At 31.6% G+C, this 21,949-nt stretch overlaps 3 protein-coding genes across 11 annotated transcripts; 2 read left to right on the top strand and 1 right to left on the bottom strand.

Annotated features, from left to right (window-relative positions):
- Nucleotides 1-232: 232 nt before the first annotated feature.
- On the top strand, nucleotides 233-6,619 carry Syn2 (Syntrophin-like 2). 3 transcript variants are annotated; one of them, XM_069119603.1, is made up of 11 exons: nucleotides 233-682; nucleotides 1,410-1,514; nucleotides 1,591-1,789; nucleotides 2,103-2,228; nucleotides 2,312-2,473; nucleotides 2,546-2,730; nucleotides 2,809-2,967; nucleotides 3,031-3,255; nucleotides 3,332-3,535; nucleotides 3,593-3,708; nucleotides 5,618-6,619. In XM_069119603.1, the coding sequence occupies exons 1-10, from the start codon at nucleotides 620-622 to the stop codon at nucleotides 3,698-3,700; spliced, it is 1,536 nt and encodes a 511-aa protein (XP_068975704.1). In that variant the 5' UTR covers nucleotides 233-619; the 3' UTR covers nucleotides 3,701-3,708; nucleotides 5,618-6,619. The 3 variants fall into 3 exon arrangements, with proteins under 3 accessions (XP_068975704.1, XP_068975703.1, XP_068975705.1); XM_069119602.1 differs by having other exon boundaries at nucleotides 234-682; nucleotides 3,593-6,619; XM_069119604.1 differs by having other exon boundaries at nucleotides 235-682; nucleotides 1,594-1,789; nucleotides 3,593-6,619.
- Nucleotides 6,620-7,168: 549 nt separating this feature from the next.
- Pka-R1 (protein kinase, cAMP-dependent, regulatory subunit type 1) lies at nucleotides 7,169-15,164 on the top strand. 5 transcript variants are annotated; one of them, XM_069120173.1, is made up of 6 exons: nucleotides 9,610-9,761; nucleotides 12,102-12,258; nucleotides 12,611-12,920; nucleotides 13,016-13,282; nucleotides 13,360-13,563; nucleotides 13,698-15,164. In XM_069120173.1, the coding sequence occupies exons 2-6, from the start codon at nucleotides 12,247-12,249 to the stop codon at nucleotides 13,868-13,870; spliced, it is 966 nt and encodes a 321-aa protein (XP_068976274.1). In that variant the 5' UTR covers nucleotides 9,610-9,761; nucleotides 12,102-12,246; the 3' UTR covers nucleotides 13,871-15,164. The 5 variants fall into 5 exon arrangements, with proteins under 5 accessions (XP_068976273.1, XP_068976277.1, XP_068976274.1 ...); XM_069120175.1 differs by having other exon boundaries at nucleotides 12,198-12,258; XM_069120172.1 differs by lacking the exons at nucleotides 9,610-9,761; nucleotides 12,102-12,258 and adding an exon at nucleotides 7,169-7,480.
- Nucleotides 15,165-15,861: 697 nt separating this feature from the next.
- Nucleotides 15,862-21,639, bottom strand: LOC138183345 (leukocyte receptor cluster member 8 homolog). Of its 3 annotated transcripts, none has more exons than XM_069120113.1 (6): nucleotides 21,298-21,634; nucleotides 20,356-20,756; nucleotides 18,442-19,619; nucleotides 18,027-18,360; nucleotides 17,724-17,931; nucleotides 15,862-17,122 (listed from the first exon to the last, which is right to left on the bottom strand). In XM_069120113.1, the coding sequence occupies exons 1-6, from the start codon at nucleotides 21,441-21,443 to the stop codon at nucleotides 16,960-16,962; spliced, it is 2,430 nt and encodes an 809-aa protein (XP_068976214.1). In that variant the 5' UTR covers nucleotides 21,444-21,634; the 3' UTR covers nucleotides 15,862-16,959. The 3 variants fall into 3 exon arrangements, with proteins under 3 accessions (XP_068976214.1, XP_068976215.1, XP_068976213.1); XM_069120114.1 differs by having other exon boundaries at nucleotides 16,982-17,931; nucleotides 21,298-21,436; nucleotides 21,519-21,639; XM_069120112.1 differs by having other exon boundaries at nucleotides 16,982-17,931; nucleotides 21,298-21,635.
- Between the last annotated feature and the right edge of the window lie 310 nt (nucleotides 21,640-21,949).

The raw sequence follows: 21,949 nt of genomic DNA on the forward strand, positions 1-21,949 counted from the left end.
TAATAATACCTATCTGCGTTTGCATATCATTCTTATCGCTATCCTATGTCAGTACATTTTTATATATTACATATGTTAAAATTTTATCACAGAATTTATCAAATCACATATAAATAACTAATATAACGAAATATAAATAATATACTAAAATATTCTGTTTTCGTATTTCCCGCGATTTAAAACCAACGAGGTACCATCGATGCGCGTCGCAGTGTATAAATCGATGCGCCTCAGCCGCGGGCTTTTAGCTACTTTTAGCCCACTCCAATTTTTCTGCGTCCCGGTTAACGGGGTTTTTACTTCACCGAACGTTTTAAAACGTCACGATGGTATGGTTTGAAAAATCACGATTTTCGATAAATTTGTCAGATTTTAAAATATCGTGAGTCCTTGATTGCATATCTTCTGCGAGTACTTTGGTGAATTTTTTTTGATAAGAACAATAAGAATATGATCTTGGCTTTTCATTGTTCGAGTAGTACTTGTAATTGTGTCGAACGATTCATTTAAAACTATGTTACTTGTTATATCAACAATTTATGAAACTTTGTTAACCCCGGAAATTTGTGTTTGGCAATACGGGGGCTTGTATGTATGAGCTGCATAATTATATTAAATAATGAGAATCAACGCAACGAAAATGAGTACTCCGATCGAGGAGAAGATTGATCAGAAGCTGAAGGTAAGCAGTTAATATACTTAGTTATTTTAAACATAATTTAGTATTTTTCTGATAATTTTTTAAAATCGAAACATTGTTAATGTAAAAGAGGATACTGCAGTACATACTTATTCCACAGCCAAATTTTATCGTTAATTTTTGGATTATTATTATTTTAAAATAACGAAATATAAATATGAAATAGATGAGTCATAAAAAAATCGTAATTTTTAAGAAATTTTAGGAATTATTTATGTTATAAATGTAATAGTATAATATTAAAAAATTATATTGTTCCATATTCTTTTTTATTTCAACTGTATAGTCGTTTGAATATCAAGATATACAAAAAAGTTTGGTACTATAAGTTAAAAATAAACAATTGTGAATTGTTTGGGAATATCTATATAATAAAATGCATATTTACAAAGTAATTGAGTGATACAGTTAATTAATTAATATACAGGGATATTTGTAATTCAAATGGAAACTGGGATTGATTTTCTAAATTTATCAATGATGAGTTTAATATTTTATCATACTCCTGTAATATATATAACTGCTTATAATGGTTTTTTATGTATATATCATTTGTACATATGAAATATATGATTTGAAGGATTTGTATATAAAAATTTAATTTAATGTATACAACTCTTTTAATATATATTTATATAATTCAAGATAATTACTTCATTTAATGTTCATTCAAATAAATCAGATTTCAATATTTATTTTCTTTGAAAAGGTGAGGACAGGGATGGTGAGTGTTAGTGATGGAAAAAGTAAGTCAGTACCAATGCGTTTACATCTGTCTATGGAAGTTTTAAAGCTCCAAAGGGAAGATTTAGAGGTAAAGTTTAATATCATCATATTATGTCATTACTATCTTATTTGTATAATTTATAAAAAGTAATACTGATTTTCAGCAGACAGCAAATCATAATAAACCACCATTAGATGCTAAAGAGAGAATGGTGCAAATCACTAGACAAAAAGTTGGAGGATTAGGATTAAGCATAAAGGGAGGAGCAGAGCATAAACTTCCTGTACTCATATCTAGAATTTATAAAGGTCAGGCAGCTGATGAATGTGGTCAACTATTTGTAGGAGATGCAATTATTAAAGGTAAGTTCAGTAATCATTAAATATAAATTATTAAATAATTTTTAAATATTTTTTTATTATAATTAATGGATGTAAATGATATGAACTTTGATATTTCTTTATGAAAAGATATTTCATCAATAAGAATTGTATTTGTGTATATAGGTAGTCCTGAATGCTTATTCTATTTGTGTCAGACCTGTCAATATTGGTTTCTTCCTTTGAAATATTGTTCCATGTTAGCTATTCACCTATGGTGTTACAAAGTAAAACCCACATTTAAAATATCAGTGGAAATCATATCACTTAATGTTATAATTTTATTTTTTTATAGTAAATGGAGAATATATAACTGCATGTAATCATGATGATGCTGTTAACATTTTGAGAAATGCAGGTGATATAGTAGTTTTGACAGTAAAACATTATCGTGCAGCAAAGCCATTTTTACAAAAAAATGGTAAATATGATTTATTCAATTTTATAATATAAAATATTTTCTTTTGCATTTCACTTTATTATTTGCATTAATATAATTTTTAGAAAAAGAAGAGAAATTAGATAATGTTGCAAATGGAGGTTCAGAAGATGAATGGTTATCACCTAACAGACAAAGTGGTAGTCCTAGATGTGGTCATAGTAGACAAAGTTCAAATGCATCAGTCACTTCAATGCAATATAAGAAATGGATAGATGTTATAACAGGTTGAAATAATGTTTTATGATATGTTTCTTCTTTATTTATTTAAGGGAGCTAATAATCTTTTGTAATTCCAGTTCCATTAATGATGGCTTATGTGACAAGATACATCTTTGGAACAGATAAGTTAAGAAGAAATGCGTTCGAAGTAAGAGGATTAAATGGTGCACGTACTGGTGTAATACACTGTGATGATAGTGCTATTCTGAGTCAATGGTTAAAGTATATAACTGATAATATTACAGGTTTAACACATTTACAGGTGAAAAACATAATATTCCAAGTTCATTTATTTATAATTTCCATATACTTGTTTATAATTTACATAATTATTTTTCAGATGAAATTATATAATCGTAATTTTGGAGTCGGTGAACGTATAGAATACATGGGCTGGGTTAATGAAGCAGTAAGCAATAGTAATCAGCCATGGCAGAGTTATAGACCGAGATTTTTAGCACTGAAAGGACCCGATTTGTTATTATTTGAAACGCCCCCTGTAAGTATTAATAAAGTATTAACAGTGTATATTGTACAACTAAATATTATGATTTATTTCTAGTGTAATATAGGAGATTGGTCACGATGTGCATTAACTTTTAAAGTATATCAAACAATGTTTCGTGTAATGCGAGAGTCCGAAAATGTAGATGAAAGACAGCACTGCTTTTTAGCACAAAGCCCGGGTAAACCTCCACGATATCTAAGCGTTGAAACTAGACAAGAACTCTTAAGAGTTGAGGCAGCATGGCATACTGCAGTGTGTTCAGCTGTTACACATTTGAAAGTTAGTAATAAGCTTTTATGTATTTCGTTAGAAATTATTTATAGAATTTTCTATTATAATATATTTTCTCTTATAGAGTAAAACATTTCCTGTTACTTTTAATGGAAGGAGCGCAGGATTAACCTTAGAATGGACTCAAGGTTTTACACTTTCTTATGAAGATATTGGAGAGACTGTATGGCGTTATAAATTTTCACAATTAAGAGGATCTAGCGACGATGGAAAAAGTAGACTGAAGTTACATTTTCAAGAGTTGGATAGTATCGCTATTGAGACAAAGGTATTTATTTGTCATAAGTAAAAATAATTTATTTTCTTACGTTCTTTTTCTTTGTAGGAATTGGAATGTTCTCAGTTGCAGAATTTATTGTTCTGTATGCATGCATTCTTAACTGCAAAGGTTGCTGCAGTTGATCCAACATTTTTAACATCAACAACTCCGTAAGAATCGAAGTAAGTATTATTGCCAAATAAATCACAGAAGAAAATAGATCACTATTCAACATTCATATATTTGCATAAACATACAGAAATATTCTAGTTAATAAATTAGATCAAAGATATGTCAAGTACTAGTCAATTTTTGAGAAAGATATTTATCATTTTTGAAGAAATTATATAAATGTTTTACTTTACTGCTTCTAGTTTTATTTGTATGGAATATTGGTGAACTTTTATAGTTAGCAATATTAATTGCCTTGAGTTATTTTATTTATATATATTATGTATTTTATGTTATTTTATGTATACGTGTTATTATGTACCTTGCTATTAATTAAGCACTGCTATTTATTTTTTATACTTCATAGATTAGGTCGATTATAAAATACAGATATTATTGCTTTACTTTTAGGAACGTTTTATATGACATTTTTTTAATATAACAGTCATATTTTGCATTTATTACGAAAAAAAATGTCAGAATTTAAAAAAAAGCTCGCGCTCGTTCATGATTTTTAAGTTCCAGTGATAAGGCAATCTCCCTTGAGCAATAAGTTGTACATTCAAATTTCCTTTCATGTATATCGGGTGCCTTAAAAACCATGAACAAGATGTAATTAATAAGTTAAAAAAGTTGATAAGTTAAGCATCGATGTTGAATAGTTCTCTAGAACAGCAAATCTTATGCATTTAATACCAACAAGTATGTATTACATTAGAAAACTTCATTTTATGTTAAAAACCGACATTTAAGATTATATTAGTCTGATATTAATTTCAAATCAGTATTATCCGAGCGAATTAAAATCATGGTGTAATAATCTGATAGCAATAAGTAGTAACAATAGACCATGGTGGCCATCTATTAAAAAATTTTATTTATAAATATATAAATGATGGAGGATAGATTACGAATTGTAGAAGCTTGTCACTGAATGAGCTTTGTAAGTAATTAAATTGCTAATTATCTCTTTTTAAATTTTAGCAGTGCATTTTTATATGAATTTTGATTTGTGCATACAACATTAATTTAAAAAAGATAGTTCCAATATTTTAAGCTTCGTTTGTCGAATATTTTTTATTTTTTCTACATGAGAATTCTATTGTATGAGAGTTTCTTATTACATCGCAGAACTTCATTCTCCTTCATCACATTTAAAAGCTATAATGTTACCAAGTACATTAAAGTAACTTTTGGAACAAGTATCACACCTTGTGCAATTAATCTATCAATTTGCAAATCTATTTAGAGCAATAAATGTATAATGAATGAAGAAACAAAACAAATGCTGTTTAGATTACAAAATGCACTTTGTATTAACCATGATACACGATTTTTATAGTTAAGATATTATGAGAATTTTATCATAACCGTCTCAAAAAACTAATAAAACTATGTGTGCTTACAACTATATGTATAAGTATATTCTATTTATCAATTAGTTATTCGACTTTCTTAGTTAATTTACTATTTTAAAAAAGACATATTTTTAGCACCTACATAGAAATGGATTTTAATAATAAGAAAGTTGTTGAAAATTTCATTTTTATTGCACATTTTAAAGGTCTCCAGTTACTTGTAGAAAGTGCCTATATTAATATATATAATACAATAGCAATTATGCAAAAGAGCATTATTATTTAAAATTAATCTTGTTTATTTTATTCTTATTATATTATCAGAGCGTTACCATGGTCAGAATTTTAGATACTATAATGGTTTATCATTAAAAGGCACTCTAGAAAGATTACATTATTATATTCAAATGTTTCATAATATGTTTTGTAATTTGGAGTTTTTTTATCTTTTATGCTATGTTATGTTTTTCATGTTCATTTAAGAAACGACCATATGCATATAATATTGAACAATAATACAATTTAGGGATTAAGTAAAACTTATTGCTGAATTTAATTACAGAAGCATTGCGGTGAATTTTGATAATTTTTAATGCTGTTAGAGAAAGAGACGAAATAGTCCAAAGAAACGAGAATACAGGGAAGTATTGTTTGTAGGCAATCACTTGTTAGACTCGCAATTTAATAAAAGTGTAATATTTGAAAAAACATAAAAGTATTTCCAATACGAGTCAATACATCCTTAAAACAATTGTAATTATTCCTAAGCAACTGTAATTACCAAGTGTAGAATATGTTGCAATATTCTATGATACTCCTGTTTTTTTATTGTACACATGCATCGCGTGCATTCTATAGTTAAATTTAGATTATTATTAAAAAAAAAACTGCACAACTAGATTAAATAGATGAAATAAGCAAGACATGAAATTAAACTGCGAGAGTTAAGCATAATGTATTTATTTGTTATGAATCATTGTTTTAAAAACTACATTTTCAAATGAGATCATTGGAGAATCCCCCATGTGAAAATTTGTAATTTTTTAAAGATCATAATAAGTATTTATTTATGAATAAATGTATAGAGTATGTTAAATATATGCGATGTTGTAAATTTTAAGTTGAAATAACACAAGATTTGTATTATAATTTTTTTAAATTATTTATTACAATAAAGTATTGTATTGCATTTAATGAGCTTGCACAATATTATAATATTTTAGAGGATTCTACAATGCATTGGCATTTGCATAAGTATTTGAAATCATTCTGTGCTAGACACAAATATCAGTGTATATAGAGAAACATGGCCATACATTTTCTAAATGATAAGACTTCAGTTTGAAACTGTTAATTCTGAAATCCCATTTCTCCTCAGTTTTCATTAAATGCCAGAAAAAATCTTTTCCAAAATGACATCATTGATATGGGATTACAGAAATATAACTGCTAAGAGCAGAAAAAACATTCTTATCTTATATTTTAAAATATAGTTTATATGTTATAATGTCTATCCACCTATTGACAATATGTTTTAAAATATATTATTGTTAGAAGTTAAAAATATAAACTTGAAATATTTTCTAAATTCCTATCACCCGATCATATTACATGCTGTTAATTACAGTTTGTTTTTTAAATATTCAAATAAGTTTTTTTCAGAATTTGTATTGCAATCAAATTTAATAATGTCGAATTTCTACTTTTTTGTACAATCAAGTTTCATTAATTATTTTTTTATACTTAACTTTTAGACTATATGCTTTACTCATATGAGATTGAAAATTTTTTGTATCAAATTTCAACAAAAGATCAATTTATTTATTTCTAAGTTTTACATATATTAATTAGGTAGTGATCGTATTTATTTAAATCTTATTTCAAACGATTACAGACATATTTTTATCAGAACAAGAATGAAACAACAGAAAATGTATCTTTAATTTTCGAATGTATCTGAAATATCATCAGTCATAGTTATTTCTTGTACTTTTATATTTTTCAAGGGGAAACAATAAATTCGAATTCATATTTAGCGGCAGTCATTCTTTATTGAATTAAAATCCCGAAAAAACACGATTGTCTACTATGCATCGTACAATGAATAACATAGATAAATAACCATGTGAAAGATATTTTAAAATTCTTTATATAAAATAGATTGAATTATCAAATGAAAACTGATATATTCGCAATATTTATGTCAAGAACGGAATTGTTGAATAGGTATTTGCTATAAAGTGTCAACTTGTGCATCAATATGGCGGCGAATCTTGAGGAAGAGCAAAGTTTAAGAGAGTGCGAGGAATACGTACAGAGACACAATATTCAACAAGTTTTAAAAGACTGTATAGTGCAGCTGTGTGTGGGGCGTCCTGAAAATCCCATATCATTCTTGAGAGAATACTTTCAAAAACTGGAACGGGTACGTATTGAATCATGTTCTGCTAAAATAACCTCAGATTCATTATTCTTTACTGGTTTCATCACTACTAATAAACTACTGATGTTGTTCACTAGTTATTTTTTATGTATTTTCTTTTATTGTTCAGATAACTATTCATATTGTGATTATACAAAGTTGAAAAAAAATATCAATTAAAATGCTAAGCTGCATGTGTGCAGTAAAGATCTGTCAAAGGACAGATAAGAGAATAAATGGAACTGTACAAGGACAGATAAGACAAAATAATATCTACACAAATCAATATTAATTACTTGATTTTATTAATACAGAATTGCCAATGTTAATGGTACTTTCATAGAGTCTGTAGTATTATCAAAAAGTTATCTTGATCAATACAAATAGAATGGTACACACATAGCATATACATAACTCTTTAAATGTCACTTTATATATTAGGAGGTTTACAAATAACATTTGCTGGGATATTATTCTATATAATTAGTCATTAGAACAATTAATATCAGTATTTTAAAAAATAAAAGAATTATGTTCAATTAATGAGTCTATTCATTACGTAATGCAAATCCATTTTATATAATAGGTATTTAGTCGTTACATATTTGGAAACAATATCATAATCATTAAATTTCTTTTCTTATGCCATTTAATCATTAGCACTTGCATTTAATCTTACATACTTTTTGATTTTCTATATTAATTTATCTATTTTTCTAAAATACTGTATTCTAACATCAATGTTTTTTGGAAAAAGATTCTATGTTGAATGCACACATAATTTTTAACATTGTAATAAATGCCGGAGACTGTGAAGTATTTTTAACTAAACAAGCAACCGTTCAAAAGTTTGCCGTTGCGTATAACTTAAAATATGATATAAAATTCGAATCGTTTATCGTTCGCGATCATAATACTTAATTTTGAGATTTACGTAAAAAATATTATATAAACATCTACTTTTTAAGCCTTAACTGCTGTGATGTGATTTAGATCGTTGGTAAATAGCGATAAATAATCAGCGAAGGAAGGGCTCTACAAACGACTGACCTTGTATTATAAGGGTATCAAAGGTAGTTAGTGAGAAGTAAAACGCTCTGATAGGAAAATGAAAAACGTATATATAATATGTTTGTCAATGATTTGATTCGCATCAGACTAATAAGTTAATTTGAATTACATACTTGGCGCCAAATGTATTTATTTAAACGCGTCCACTTCGCTAGTTTCTTTCGGTGGGGGATACTAGCCAGTGGTGGGGATAGCGTTCAATATTACCAGTCATAAGAACCTTAATTCCGTTACTTTTGTCAACAATTATATCTAGCATTTGTACGGTTGATATTATCGTTTTCTTTAGTTTGTCTTTTCATTTGCAATGAAAAACGGAATGTCTTTACGCAGCCGTATCTTACATAGCAGTCCTGAATAATACATATATTTTTCCTTGGAGTTCTACAGCATTATCCTTGACATTAAGATTTTCGTATCTTCGTAAACAACGGCAGGACATTTAGCCGAGTTCCCTCCTCTTACTGCGTCGCAGCAGCACTACATAGCAGAAAATGATCGATAACGTTTTCCATTTCTGAGTGAATTACGCGATCATTAAACAAATATGTACATCCAACGTGGAAATATGAGTCACAAAATAAGATGCTCGTCATCGGTTCCTATCGCCGCGGATGTATACACGTATCGAAAGAGACGAGGTATGTGCAATTGTAGGGGCTGCTCTAAATATAGCACATGCTCGAAATATAACGAAGCGCGCAACCTTAGCCAACAACGATGAAAGCGGTGTAACGTGTTGTCCTAGAAAATGTGCGAAGCGCGCTACGACAATGCGTTTTAATCAGGCAACGCCGGAAGTATTGTTGTTATCCATTGAATCCTCATCTGTCAATGAGTTACCCATATCAATCTGATTCTGAATCAACGAAAATTCGACGCACATCATATGGTATATTTACCATCTGGCATGCGGCGTCGACTTTATATCAACTACAACGAAAGATCGTGTCGCATTAATCGAATTTGGCGAGACCTTAGAAAATTCCGAAGCGGCGCGCGGTAGACGTGGTAGCGTGCGATCAGCAACCATTGTGGCCGTGATTTGTGCATTACTCTCTTTCGCTTGCCAACCACTAAGAGAAACTTTACTTTTGTGATACAATTATTTGGCTGTGAGACGACGAGTGTTAAAGAATATACGCGTAATCGGGTAAAAATTACGTGTGCACGTGTATTGAATATCAAGTAATATCGACAAATAATGTACGAGGTACGATCGCGAATATCCGATCTTTTACAAGATTTATGCGTAGTGATGAATTCTGAAACACTTCGAATCGCATCAAATATGCACATATGCACACTTCGAATCATTTGCCGCGTATGATTCGATACTTCAACTTTTAAAAGTGTTGGTAAATCTTGAATCGTGAGTCTTGATAGATCTCGAGTCCTTAAAGTTCGGATATGCCTTGAGAGTTTTGATAGGCATTGAAGAACTGCAAAGACTGGAAATTTTCGCGAGTATTCGATGTTTTATATCTTCGATAAATTATATTTACAATTTCTTATATTATATTTTATTTATATTTAAAATTTATGAAATATTATATAAGATATCGAATATCCAGTAAGTTCCCAAAATTTATTGAAACTTTGAAGAGTCTGATCTAATGGAATTCTAGCGTATCACGATTCAAAACTTACCAAAATTTGCATCAGTTTTAAGCATCGAATTACATTCGAAGTGGTTCTAATTTTTATAGTATAGAAAACTTCAAATTGCTTCAAAAATGAGATTCAAATATCCATCATTATTCATGCGTGCATTTTATGCGTTCTAATATCTCTCCATATAACTTCTTGATTCTTGAATGTGTTATTTACTGAGCAAGAGGCAATCTAAAGTTTATGCTTCGGATATTCACTGAAGTTAAATCGCTTTGCTATAATGATTATTAAGAGTCTTTACTGCGCACAATGGAATTGACTGATATAATATTTTGCAATTTCTATTATGTAATTATTGCAAAGAAATAAATGTGAGATATCCATGGAATTTCATCACAGCTTATTAAAAATAATCGGATGGCATATTTGTGAACCTTTTTTCTTTATAATATAACACACGTGATATTTTATTGTTCGAAAGTCAAATGAATGCCAGTCCAGCACGTGCTAGGATCACTGACCAACTAATCTTCATTATTTTATTGTTCTTTCGTGTGCGATAATACACTGTTAATTTGGAATTCATGTACATTCATAAAAGAGTATTTTAAATATGACATGTACACACACACACACGTGCGCGCTATTTCTTTTTTTAGAATATCTGTCTTATTTTTAATTGCATTTTATATTAAATATTTTTATTAATAACAGTTCTGTTTGTTTAAGCTATAACATTTTATATTAACTATTTTTTATTAGAAAAATTTTGTTCGTTTAATGTAACTTATGATCAATTAATAAAATATAGTGAAATAAATGAATATGCAAATAGATGCTATTATGAATTAATGTTGACGAATTTGATATGTATTGTATGAATATAATAGAGGCGATTGATACAAAGAAAAAGAATAATAATATAATAAATCATACTTCATTTTTGAAGAAAAAGATTTCTTATAACCAATTAGAACAATAATTTCGCTAATAATATTTATTTGGTATAAGTTGGCATTTTTTCATTGCAAAGGCGTAATCATTCTAAATATTATGATTTAACGAACTAAACTGAGTATTGCGAAAAGACGAATGATTCTCAATTTATTTTTCTGTTTCTAGTCAATTGTTATTGATATTCAAAAAATCTTTCTTCTTAATTGCTATTAAATTTTAATAAAATATATGTATAACGGTGAAATTAATCCGACTCTAAACAGTATAAAAATCGTGTGGTATCGACAATTGGTACAATGTTTTCGTCTTATATTACGCATTTACGAGGAGGCACTCATCTGCAAAAACATCAAGTGACCTATGGCATTATTTGTTTACCTTTTTATCGATGTTCATCGTCCATAGACCGTATAATAATATTTCATCCAAAGGCTTATATAATTTTACAATAATCGGTTTACTTTTGGTAGATAGGGAGCGATACCTAAGTACAGACGTATACAATTATGGGAATTTGTAATCTTCTCTATTTCTTACAGAATTCATTTTAAAAAGTACCAAGTGTTGGCTTCTTTATCTCTCAGATATATCCCGTTGCCCTTTGTCATTGTAATGAAATAATTTTTGGATCGATAGATTTGATGTTGTTTCTCATGGCAAAGACGTGCAAATGATAAAAATAAAATACATTATTTATCATTTGCCACATAAGGTGTTTGTATTAACTACAGAAAGAGTGAAAAAAAAGAAGAACCTTGTTGGCATATGAAAGTAGTTGCTGTGGAAAAAATGACTTTACATAACATTTGCTGTGATCCAGCCAGTATAAGTTACCCATGTTTTTAGCATATACATACGTATATACCTAGGAAATTAAGAGTACATGATTTCATTAAAGGAAGGGCACAATATCGTGTGTTGCGCATGTCTAAGCAAAATTGACTTATAAAAGCGGCTTGTTTTTCTTACGTGACTCTTTCAGGGTTGTGTCGTTCGTTTTGGAATAAATAAATAACGCAAGCGAAAACAAGTTTTTTTTTGTTGGTTTTAAAAAAGAGCATCGATCGATTGCATATAGGATCGAAGATAGTAATTGCAAAACACCTAGAAGATCATCAGCTTTCGACATGGTGCAACAGGCAAGTAGAGCAAAATACGTGAATAGTGTTGAATCTTATGATCGATAATGTTCTTTAATTACCCGTAAATGTAAACAAATAAAATAGGTACAAAAATGAAACCATCGCTTGATCGAGTAATCAAGTATTTTCACCTTCTCTGAATATCATTCAAGAGTAAATTTATATTACATTTCTTTTTTCCCCTCTTGGATCGAGTTTCGAGAATCACCAAGCTCAAAAGATGGTTTCTCCGGTAACCTAATTCCTGTTAGCAAAAGCCTAGATACATACGTTGCGTAACGTTTGTTGAACGTAATGTCATTGGTTATCATCTCGATGAAATTGATCGACTTTCGCTTTTTGATTTCAGGAGCAGGCTCACGATGCTAAGCAACAGATTGCGACCAGTCCAGAGGATACCGAGGACATACCCGCTGGACAGCAAGGTCCTCAAGTTCCGAGGCGAAGAGGAGGCATCTCCGCGGAGCCGGTCTCTGAAGAAGATGCGACAAGTTATGTTAAAAAAGTTGTGCCCAAGGATTACAAAACAATGGCTGCCTTGAGTAAAGCCATCGCAAAAAATGTCCTCTTCGCTCATCTCGACGAGAACGAACGTTCTGATATATTTGACGCCATGTTTCCTGTCACGTTTTTGCCCGGAGAGGCAATTATTCGTCAAGGTGCTAAAAATAGTATTAGGTTTAATTATCAATCGCCGAGAGAATTGTTAAGCGAAACTAGCTTACGTCGAATATTTTTTGTTATACATTAATAGGCGACGAAGGTGACAACTTTTATGTAATCGATCAAGGAGAGGTCGAAATCTTTGTCAATGGTGAACTAGCCACGACCATAGGAGAAGGTGGAAGTTTCGGTGAACTTGCGTTGATATATGGGACTCCACGTGCTGCGACTGTTCGAGCAAAGACCGATGTTAAATTATGGGGTATCGATAGAGATTCATATCGCAGAATTCTCATGGGCTCTACAATAAGGAAACGAAAGATGTATGAGGAGTTCCTTTCCAGAGTTTCAATTTTGGGTAACTAACGTTTCATGTTTCATAAGAACGTGCCAGAATCACTGATTCTTATTGTATAAAATTGCTATTATTTTTAGAATCTTTGGATAAGTGGGAACGGCTCACAGTAGCCGATGCTTTAGAACCGGTGGCATTTGACGATGGTGAGACAATAGTTCGGCAGGGTGAACCGGGTGAAGATTTTTACATAATCGTCGAAGGCACAGCTGTTGTTTTACAGCAACGTTCAGAGGGTGAAGAATTAGCGGAAGTCGGTCGTTTAGGACCATCTGATTATTTCGGTACGTTCTCGTTCTTCCGAATGATCATTATTAGTTATGCAATGTAATGATAATAGAGTAGAGAGAAAAGTAGAGGGATGAGTGAAAAAAGAATTTTGAATATTGTCTCAACAACAATGTCCTATTTATTATAGGTGAAATTGCATTGCTATTGGACAGGCCGAGAGCAGCGACTGTCGTGGCGCGAGGCCCTTTAAAATGTGTGAAACTCGACCGAGCAAGATTCGAGCGAGTTTTAGGTCCGTGCGCGGATATTTTGAAACGCAACATCACCCAGTATAACAGTTTCGTGTCCCTATCCGTATAAATTGCCGTACCAGTGACATTATCAGCCACCCTGGTTTCTTTTCATGAAAGTACGTTTCAATATTAACATTTTTTATTTGAGTAATAGCGTAAGTAATAACCGTACTGTTTCGGCTAACAATACTTGTGTTAAGAATTATATATGTTGAATTATGCACGACTGTCTGTTAAAATTATATGATGTGGCATGAAAACAACTTGATATCATTTTATACAATGTTGTATTTTTTTAGTCTAAATTTTAATAGATTTGGAATTGAAGATCTAAAGTATTTTATTCTCTTTATAAATCAATAAAGTAGTTGTATTATTATTAGATAGTTAAATAAATATAGCTCGAGCAATTCTTTTAAAACTTTGTGCGTAGTGTTATTTTTTTGTCATTGTATTTGTTACATAAGTAGTTTTTATGCTCATTTTATCAATGTATGCAATTAACACATGCTTCTGCAACGACATATATAATTCTTAAAACACAAACTAAATAATTAGAAATGTCGTGATACATCAAGTTATTACGCACTTTGTAATTCGCAATGCTGCGATATAGAGGTCGAATTTTAGCCACTTTTACACGAACATATTTTCCGAGAATGTACGAAATCCGTGAAAACATTTGAAAAAATTCGATAAATATATGCTCCATTTCACAAAATTTTTTGACGATGTTTGGTGGAATGAATAAAACAAAATGTTGTTTCATTATTGAATTTTCGGTTTCAATTTCCATTACGATACTGTTTTTATTTATTTTGTTGGACTTAAAATGAGTTTAATAGTTTTTACGATATGTGAGATAGCTAGGATTATTATATGCATTTCACGACGTGGTTAATTTATACACATGCTTGTGTATGATTTGAAAAAAATATATGTATCTATATAAAAAAACATATTTAATTTAAATATTTGTGTAACAATGAATTAAAAAACTAAAACTTAGCTGTAACATCGCACAATTTTATTGGCGACTTGTGCACAAAAACCGAACCGATTGAAAAAACTTCGCATTAAATAACTGCATTGATTGCTCATACTATATCGCATTGTAAACGGATATTGTAAAATCAATAAAAAGAACATGTTTTAATTGTCAGGAAACTAACTTAGAAAAATATATTTTATATGCAATTTCCGTATTTACAATGTAACAAATAATTGCAACAAATCTGTATTTTTTCTAATGAAATATTTACTTTGGCGTTTATATAATTTTCTCTGAGCATTTACGTTCTTGTATCACATAATAAAAGTTTTACTTTTCCGTGTAATTGAAATAAATTTTATATATATTATTTCATTTTTATGGTGAAATAAACATTATGTTATTGTGATAAATATAATTGCAATATAAATTGCGTGACAGCACGCAATATTGATATAACTTCATTGTCTCTGTGTAGAAATTTAATAAATACACAGAGAACAGTTACACCAAAGAGATCTTACTTTTTAGTCATCAGATAAATCTTCTTGAGATAAAAGAACACATCAAAAGATCTGAATGACTGAAGAGGATTCATTGTGAATCGTGTAAAATATGATTACTTCCATTTATGATTGGAAACAGATTTACATATTGACTGCCGTATTAATATCTTCATAATTTTTAACGATGTCGAGAAAAAAGGTTACAGAATTTAGTAAGTAATTATTTGTGGTTTAGTAGTTGAAACATGAAATACACATATAATAAATTTTGTATTTATTAGTAGTAAAATCACGATTTGCATTTAATTTAAATCTATTAGGTCTCTAACATAACATTAGATTAAGAAGTAATATAATATCCGAAAATTAAATAATTTATTACGTACAACACTATATTCGCAGGTGATCGTACAATGAAAAATGTCCGTCTTCTCTCATTTAATATATCCTTGCATTCCTGTTTTGAATCAAATATGGAGACGAAATTCTCGACACTTGAGAATTGATAATAGACTATTAAGGAAAAAAACATTGTCCTGCGATAAATATTTAAAAAGATAAAAATAATCACTCTTCACACGCGAGAATGGCATGAGATGCCAATATGTATTTGTTCCGTTCGAAGTTCCTATAATTCGATGGTTGAACACGTTAAGTCGAATATTTTCTCTTTCCCTTTGTACAGATGTTTCGTGTGGCTATTACCACCGAGCCGTTCTTGAACCGCCGAACCGAACTTGAGATCTTTCCGACTTCCTTTCTCTTCCTTCTTCGTCGACGAGTTGTCGAACATGCCAATATCCTTTTAAACTCAATACATTTCCTACCGGAAAGCCCTTCATAGCGATTACGTATATTTAATACGTTCATTAATTCCAATTCCTTACTATTTTCTATCATAGAAACAATCACTGTATTTCTATTTACGCGTGCTTGTGAATCCCCAATACGAAATGTCGAAGTTTCCCTCTCCAAGTGGCGACAAGATGTAGATTCTTGTGTAGAGCAAAAGATTTGGCTAGTGGTTAAAAAATCCCAACTCCTTTCAGCGGACAGTATTTAGAAAAAGACGCTTAGAATCATCAGACACAAGAGTAAGAACACGTATAATATATAACATGAACAAATTTTGGAGAATCGATCGATCGCGATCGAAGGAATTTGAAGTTTTGACCAAACGAGAAGTGTTTGTTTCCTGAAGATAATTTGCTATCGTCTCCTCTCTCTTTCTGTAATTTACTACGAGCCTCGGCTTCATACCGAGTTTTATTGAGGTAGTTGCAGACGACTTTAAAACGGTCATCCTAATTCTTTTGTACAATTCATCAGCCTGTATGTGAATTCTTCGCTTGCGCCGGGGCTGAGATTGAGATACGTATATGTACAAATTATTGCGGGGAAAACTTTCATTTACAAATTGTTGCTCGACTGTGTGGCGTCGATCAACGAAGAGAACAATGATTAGGGGATGGTAAGAATCAGTAGCAGATCAATGTGTAGTTAAATATATGCACATGCATATGCATATGTATGTGAAGTGTACATATGCATATAATCGGGAAACATATGCATATACACACACAGATTTGTGCCTATGAATGTGCACGACAATGGTTTTCGTTTATATATCTTCCACCAAAAAAATTGAAGTTGCTTTTTTTACCAAGCACCTACAGAACCACTGCTTGTCTTGCAGTCGATTAGATGTTGTTCAGGATCAGCATAAACCAACCCCAATTCATTGACAAATTCATAAAACTTGTCCAAAGATTCAAAGGCCAATTCTGCTACGACGAAATCAACCGCCAAATTTTGCCGGTAGCTAAACAGCAGAAGAAATGTATCGTTAGATAATCTTGCAATGGACACACACACAAAGTATATATACACACACATATAATATATATAATACAATGAAAATAAACAATAACAAAACTAGTCATTTTTCAGCTACGATGTCCTGTAACAGAAATCTATGTATAATTATAATTGTTAAAAAAATTATTTGCAATCTTTCACTTCCTTTGTTCCATTATATACATGAAATAATGTTGGTCCTCACGAAAACTAAAAATAAATTATTTCTTACTTTTTGTACCTTCGTATATATATATATTTCCGTTAAATTTATTTATAAAAATATATTTGAAGATTGTTTAAAAAATTAAAAAAATTCGTTTTTTGGTCATAAAAAATTGCAAAAAAATTGTCAAATAAGATTATAATACTTTAAAGTTAAATGCTATCTAACAGTTTACCAATTGAATGTACCTGTTAATATGAAATTAGTTATATTTTGATCCATTATATTTCTTAGCATCATCATGATTAATTTTTGTAAAAATGTTGTATAGAAAAATATTGTTTGAAGATATTTTGACAAGTAGATATAAATGATTACTTCTAAAGAGTCTAGTACGTACGACTTTATCATGCTCTTCAATGCATTCTTGCGTTCCCTTGCAACAAACCAATCCATTAAAAAGGCTGCCATTCTCGGGGCAGAAGTGTACAGTTTGAAAAAGGCATGGAAGTTTTTCAACCACCAAGCTGAACGTACTTTGAGCGCATGTTTTATACACTCATCATTTTTGTCTTCTACTGATAAAGCTGCTAAAATCGTCGTTAAATCTGTAACAAAAGTATTAATTTTCTTATTCTTATGTAAAAAGAATATTACACTGGTAATGTTACATAATTATACGCATAATAAAATAATGAAAAACCTTGAGTATTTCTTGTGAAAATATAATACAATATTCTGTATGCAATAAATTCACATCGATTTTCTCCGCCGACGTCTTGATACAACATCCGTAACTGAGTCTGGCACTGGTTGAATTCTTCATGATCTCCTTTCTCTAGAGCGACACGGGCGTGTGTTTCATACACGTGGACTGTAAATGCATCTCGAATACCTTGGACGGTAAGATCTTGACGAATAGATTTAAGTTGATCACAAGCATATCTATAGTCCTGATCAGCCACCCAGCGTTTCTTGACATGTGCCAAAGAATTTTGGAGTACACTTACCGGTCGAACGGCGGAGGGAGCTGGAGCCTATAATATAAAAGTAAGGAGTATTTTGGTAAATTCTACAAACCGATTTGAAATGAATTTAATCGGTGACAGAAATCTTACAGATGTTAAACGTAAATAAGGTTTCTCTATGTCTTTGCATAGTCCGACAATGTGAAGTCCGGTAAAATCAAAGTCTGTAGATGAGTCATCTTTAACACCATTGTTGGCTGTCCTGGAAATAGTATCGTTAAATCTTGCAGCACGTTGTTGTAATTTCTCCTTAGATCCTAATTCCTCAGTGTTTCCTGTAGCTAAACCAAATTCTGAATAGAAATGTGATTTCATCTGTTTAGTCTTCTTTGTTTTCTTGCTGCTGTGACTCAGTTTGTTTTTAGTAGATTTTTTCGTTTTTAACGATTTATAATCGTGTTCCCGATCACTAACGTTCGACGACGATGATGTACTACGCCTGTACTTTCGTGATGGTGGGCTACGTGTATTCGAACGCGACCTTGACTTCGATCTTGACCTCGACCTCGACCTGGACTTTGATCTCGATCTGGATCTTGATCTTGATCTAGTCCTCGACCTCGACCTTGACCGTTTGTAATTCACAGAGAGACGCGCGCCAAGCCGAGCCCCAAGAGAAGTGGAGAGACCTGGCTTGCGCAAGCCTCCCTGTGCATTCATCAGCGGATTTGGCAAATTGTTTAATTTCAAGGCCGGTTTTTGAGGCTTTATTGTCATAGTCATACGTTCACTATGAATGCTAGGCAATGGTTCTTGGTCCCAGTCTTTTACCCAAAGCGAGCCGTCGTTCGCTGCACGCGTAATCTTTCCCTTTAATATAATCTCAACTTGATCCTTGTCTACTGCTGTTTTGCATTTTTCATAACACCTGTTTACATAGTTCTTCAAACTGTCAGGCCAATCACCGACTGGGCTGGGATTTGTCACGATAGAGGGTGTACCTACCGCTGGTGTACCAGCACTAGGAATTGTATTATTAACAGTTGTGATAGCAGGTGTAGTAGGAGCAGGGGATTCTTCAGTTGGTGGAGGAGGAGCCACTATTTCACACTGTGCAGGAGGTAAAGGTGGTAGTTCGGTCTTTAGATTGGGACCCGGTACAAAATTCGTTGTTGGACTGTTTGCCTGAAAGCTATTGTTGAACTGAGCTGCTAAATTTTTATTCCGCTTACGTTTTCTCTTCGCAGCTCCACTATTGCCAGATGGAGAGAGAAAAGCCAAACCATTCTTTTTGTTATATACGTTGAAACGAATTTGATTATTGTATTCTGAAAAAAAAAAAAAAAAAAGATGAAAACAAGTATTATCTTATATATGTCGGAGAAGGATTGGAATTATGGACGTTCGATGATTCTATACTTAATTTACCATTGCGGATGTAGCTAATGTTGATTGTTACATGTGTAATGTTGAATGTGTAATGTTGATTGTAATGTTAAATGTGGACACTACAAGAGGCTATGAGTAATCGCAGCGATAGGATGGTAAAGATGATGGTGACAACGAGTTCCGGTTCAATAACGAATTCATGGTCCATGGGATGACGATTACCAACGTACTGCATGATGCGGATAATTGTCTCAATAACTCAATAAGCAATGCGCCCAACGACTCACTAACTATCTGCCTAACTCCCCCGATTCAACATGAAACTGCCCTTATATACTCCTGTCCCCACTTCTTGGGTCAATCTTTGTTCTTAATGAGGGCCATATAATCATTCCATACCTTTGTCAGGTACACGTCCCTCCCATGACCATGGCTACGTCTAGTGATCCGCTATGTCACTTAGAGCTCGAACCCATCGTCATAAGCCAGATTGAAACATTAGAACTATTGCTTATTTTTATTACTTAAGTGTAACTATAGTAAAAGTCTGGACTAGGGTATTGGAGTTTTTCCCAACATTCCAGCCGGGAAATCCCGATGTTCTTTCATCTCCGACATATACATTAAATAAAAGTACACTTTCTCTGATACTTTCTATTTAAGAAAAAAACTCACGAGACATATCATTGTGCATGCCATTCCAAGTACCATATGGAAAAGCATTGTACATGTACCCTGGATGAGGCTGCATAGATGGTTGTATTTGATTATTGTGTTGTTGAGATGTCTGTACTGATGGGGGTGGTCCAGGAGGTAAAGGAGGAAGTTCAGAATCATCATCCAAAGACATGGGGGTTCCAGGTACTGGTGGCTGCTGATGTAACTGTTTTCCTTGATTGTTGTCCTGTTGTGGCTGCTGCTGCTGCTGCTGTTGTTGCTGCTGTTGTTGGTGCTGCTGCTGCTGTTGCATCTGCTGTGGAGTAAAAGGTTGTCCATATCCTGGCATCATTGCATGATAGTAGCTAAATGTTTGTCCTTGATGAGGTACACCTTGATATCCTGGTCCATATAACTGCCTATAAAAAACATAAATACACCTATCAATATATGCAACTGAAGCGCTTAATATTGCAAAAGGTTTATTATTAGCTTCATCATAACTTTAAAAATTTCCAAATATTAAAATAAAAAGTATCATACAAAGAGTTTTTAAACTTTTATTTAGTATCTACTTGTATTGTGGTGTATCTTATTTACTAAAATAAATAATTTATTATTATTCCAAATTACTTATATTATGTATGTTAATCTAAAATTAGGTCATTACAAAGCGTCTTTTATTCACGTTAATATGTATTATATTACAATACTTATTTCCTAAATGTTCCTTATCCATTCATTATTCGATCGATAGCTGTTTTATGTTAGTTCAAATGCAAATGAAAACAGAAATATAAAAAGAATTGTAAATTAAGAAGATTATATGAAATCATCGAACATTACGTGCATAATACGTTGTTCCTAAAATGCATATAAGATACTTCGTATTGAAATATAGCGTTATTTTCAATAGTGGAACAATAATTTTGTGGTTAAATCGATGTAGCTGATAATTACCCTGAATATGGGGGAAACATGTTGTGGATATTGTTTGGCGAGGGATATTGCCATGCCATATTCGCCATTGAGCCTATTCCAAGTTGTGGCTGTTGCTGAAATGGCTGCTGTTTCTTCTGCGATGCTGTAGCCTCGCCTTCTGACATACCGAAGAACAAAATCAGAATTGCTTAAACAATTGTACACTTTACGTTCCACTGCCGTAAACACGTTTGCATTACCACGGTTTCTATTGACCAGGGAAAAAAGTTAAAATATTCTCGAGTAACTTTTATCGAAACGTCGCGATTTACTTTTGATTTACTCACTTCGACAAATTAAAGTGGTGCTGAGACGACGTGAAACGTCTTCAGCCTTTGTCAGGTGGCAGCACTATCATTCGAATTCTACGCGCGAATTTTCTCAAGTATACTATAACAGGTATCGTTATAAATTTATTTATTGCGTTTGTATATTTTTTAATATGGAATTATCTTGAATTATAAAAAGATGTATTACATATATCACATATTGCTGGTTTGTTCAAAGAATGTAGCAGGTAAAGAAGTAAATTTTTTAGGAAATCTATTTGAAATATTAGATTTAAGTAACTATTAGTTACTCACCTATGTGTATTTGTTTACTCTTTAAGTTAGATTTCGAATGTCTTTGA

The sequence above is a fragment of the Bombus flavifrons genome, chromosome 9 (genome assembly GCF_040668555.2).
Source record: "Bombus flavifrons isolate JBK064 chromosome 9, iyBomFlav1_principal, whole genome shotgun sequence".
In the NCBI taxonomy this organism is placed as follows: Eukaryota; Metazoa; Arthropoda; class Insecta; order Hymenoptera; family Apidae; genus Bombus; species Bombus flavifrons.

Excerpts from the sequence above, each read along its gene's own strand:
- Syn2 (XM_069119603.1), top strand. The coding sequence starts at position 620 with ATGAGAATCAACGCAACGAAAATGAGTACTCCGATCGAGGAGAAGATT. Across the intron at positions 1,515-1,590 it reads TCCAAAGGGAAGATTTAGAG|CAGACAGCAAATCATAATAA; the intron begins GTAAAGTTTAAT and ends ACTGATTTTCAG. Across the intron at positions 2,474-2,545 it reads ATGGATAGATGTTATAACAG|TTCCATTAATGATGGCTTAT; the intron begins GTTGAAATAATG and ends TTGTAATTCCAG.
- Pka-R1 (XM_069120172.1), top strand. The coding sequence starts at position 7,316 with ATGGCGGCGAATCTTGAGGAAGAGCAAAGTTTAAGAGAGTGCGAGGAA. Across the intron at positions 13,283-13,359 it reads TTCCAGAGTTTCAATTTTGG|AATCTTTGGATAAGTGGGAA; the intron begins GTAACTAACGTT and ends TATTATTTTTAG. Across the intron at positions 13,564-13,697 it reads AGGACCATCTGATTATTTCG|GTGAAATTGCATTGCTATTG; the intron begins GTACGTTCTCGT and ends TATTTATTATAG.
- LOC138183345 (XM_069120112.1), bottom strand. The coding sequence starts at position 21,443 with ATGTCAGAAGGCGAGGCTACAGCATCGCAGAAGAAACAGCAGCCATTT. Across the intron at positions 19,620-20,355 it reads CATGCACAATGATATGTCTC|AATACAATAATCAAATTCGT; the intron begins GTGAGTTTTTTT and ends TTTTTTTTTCAG. Across the intron at positions 17,932-18,026 it reads TTTCACAAGAAATACTCAAG|ATTTAACGACGATTTTAGCA; the intron begins GTTTTTCATTAT and ends CTTTTGTTACAG.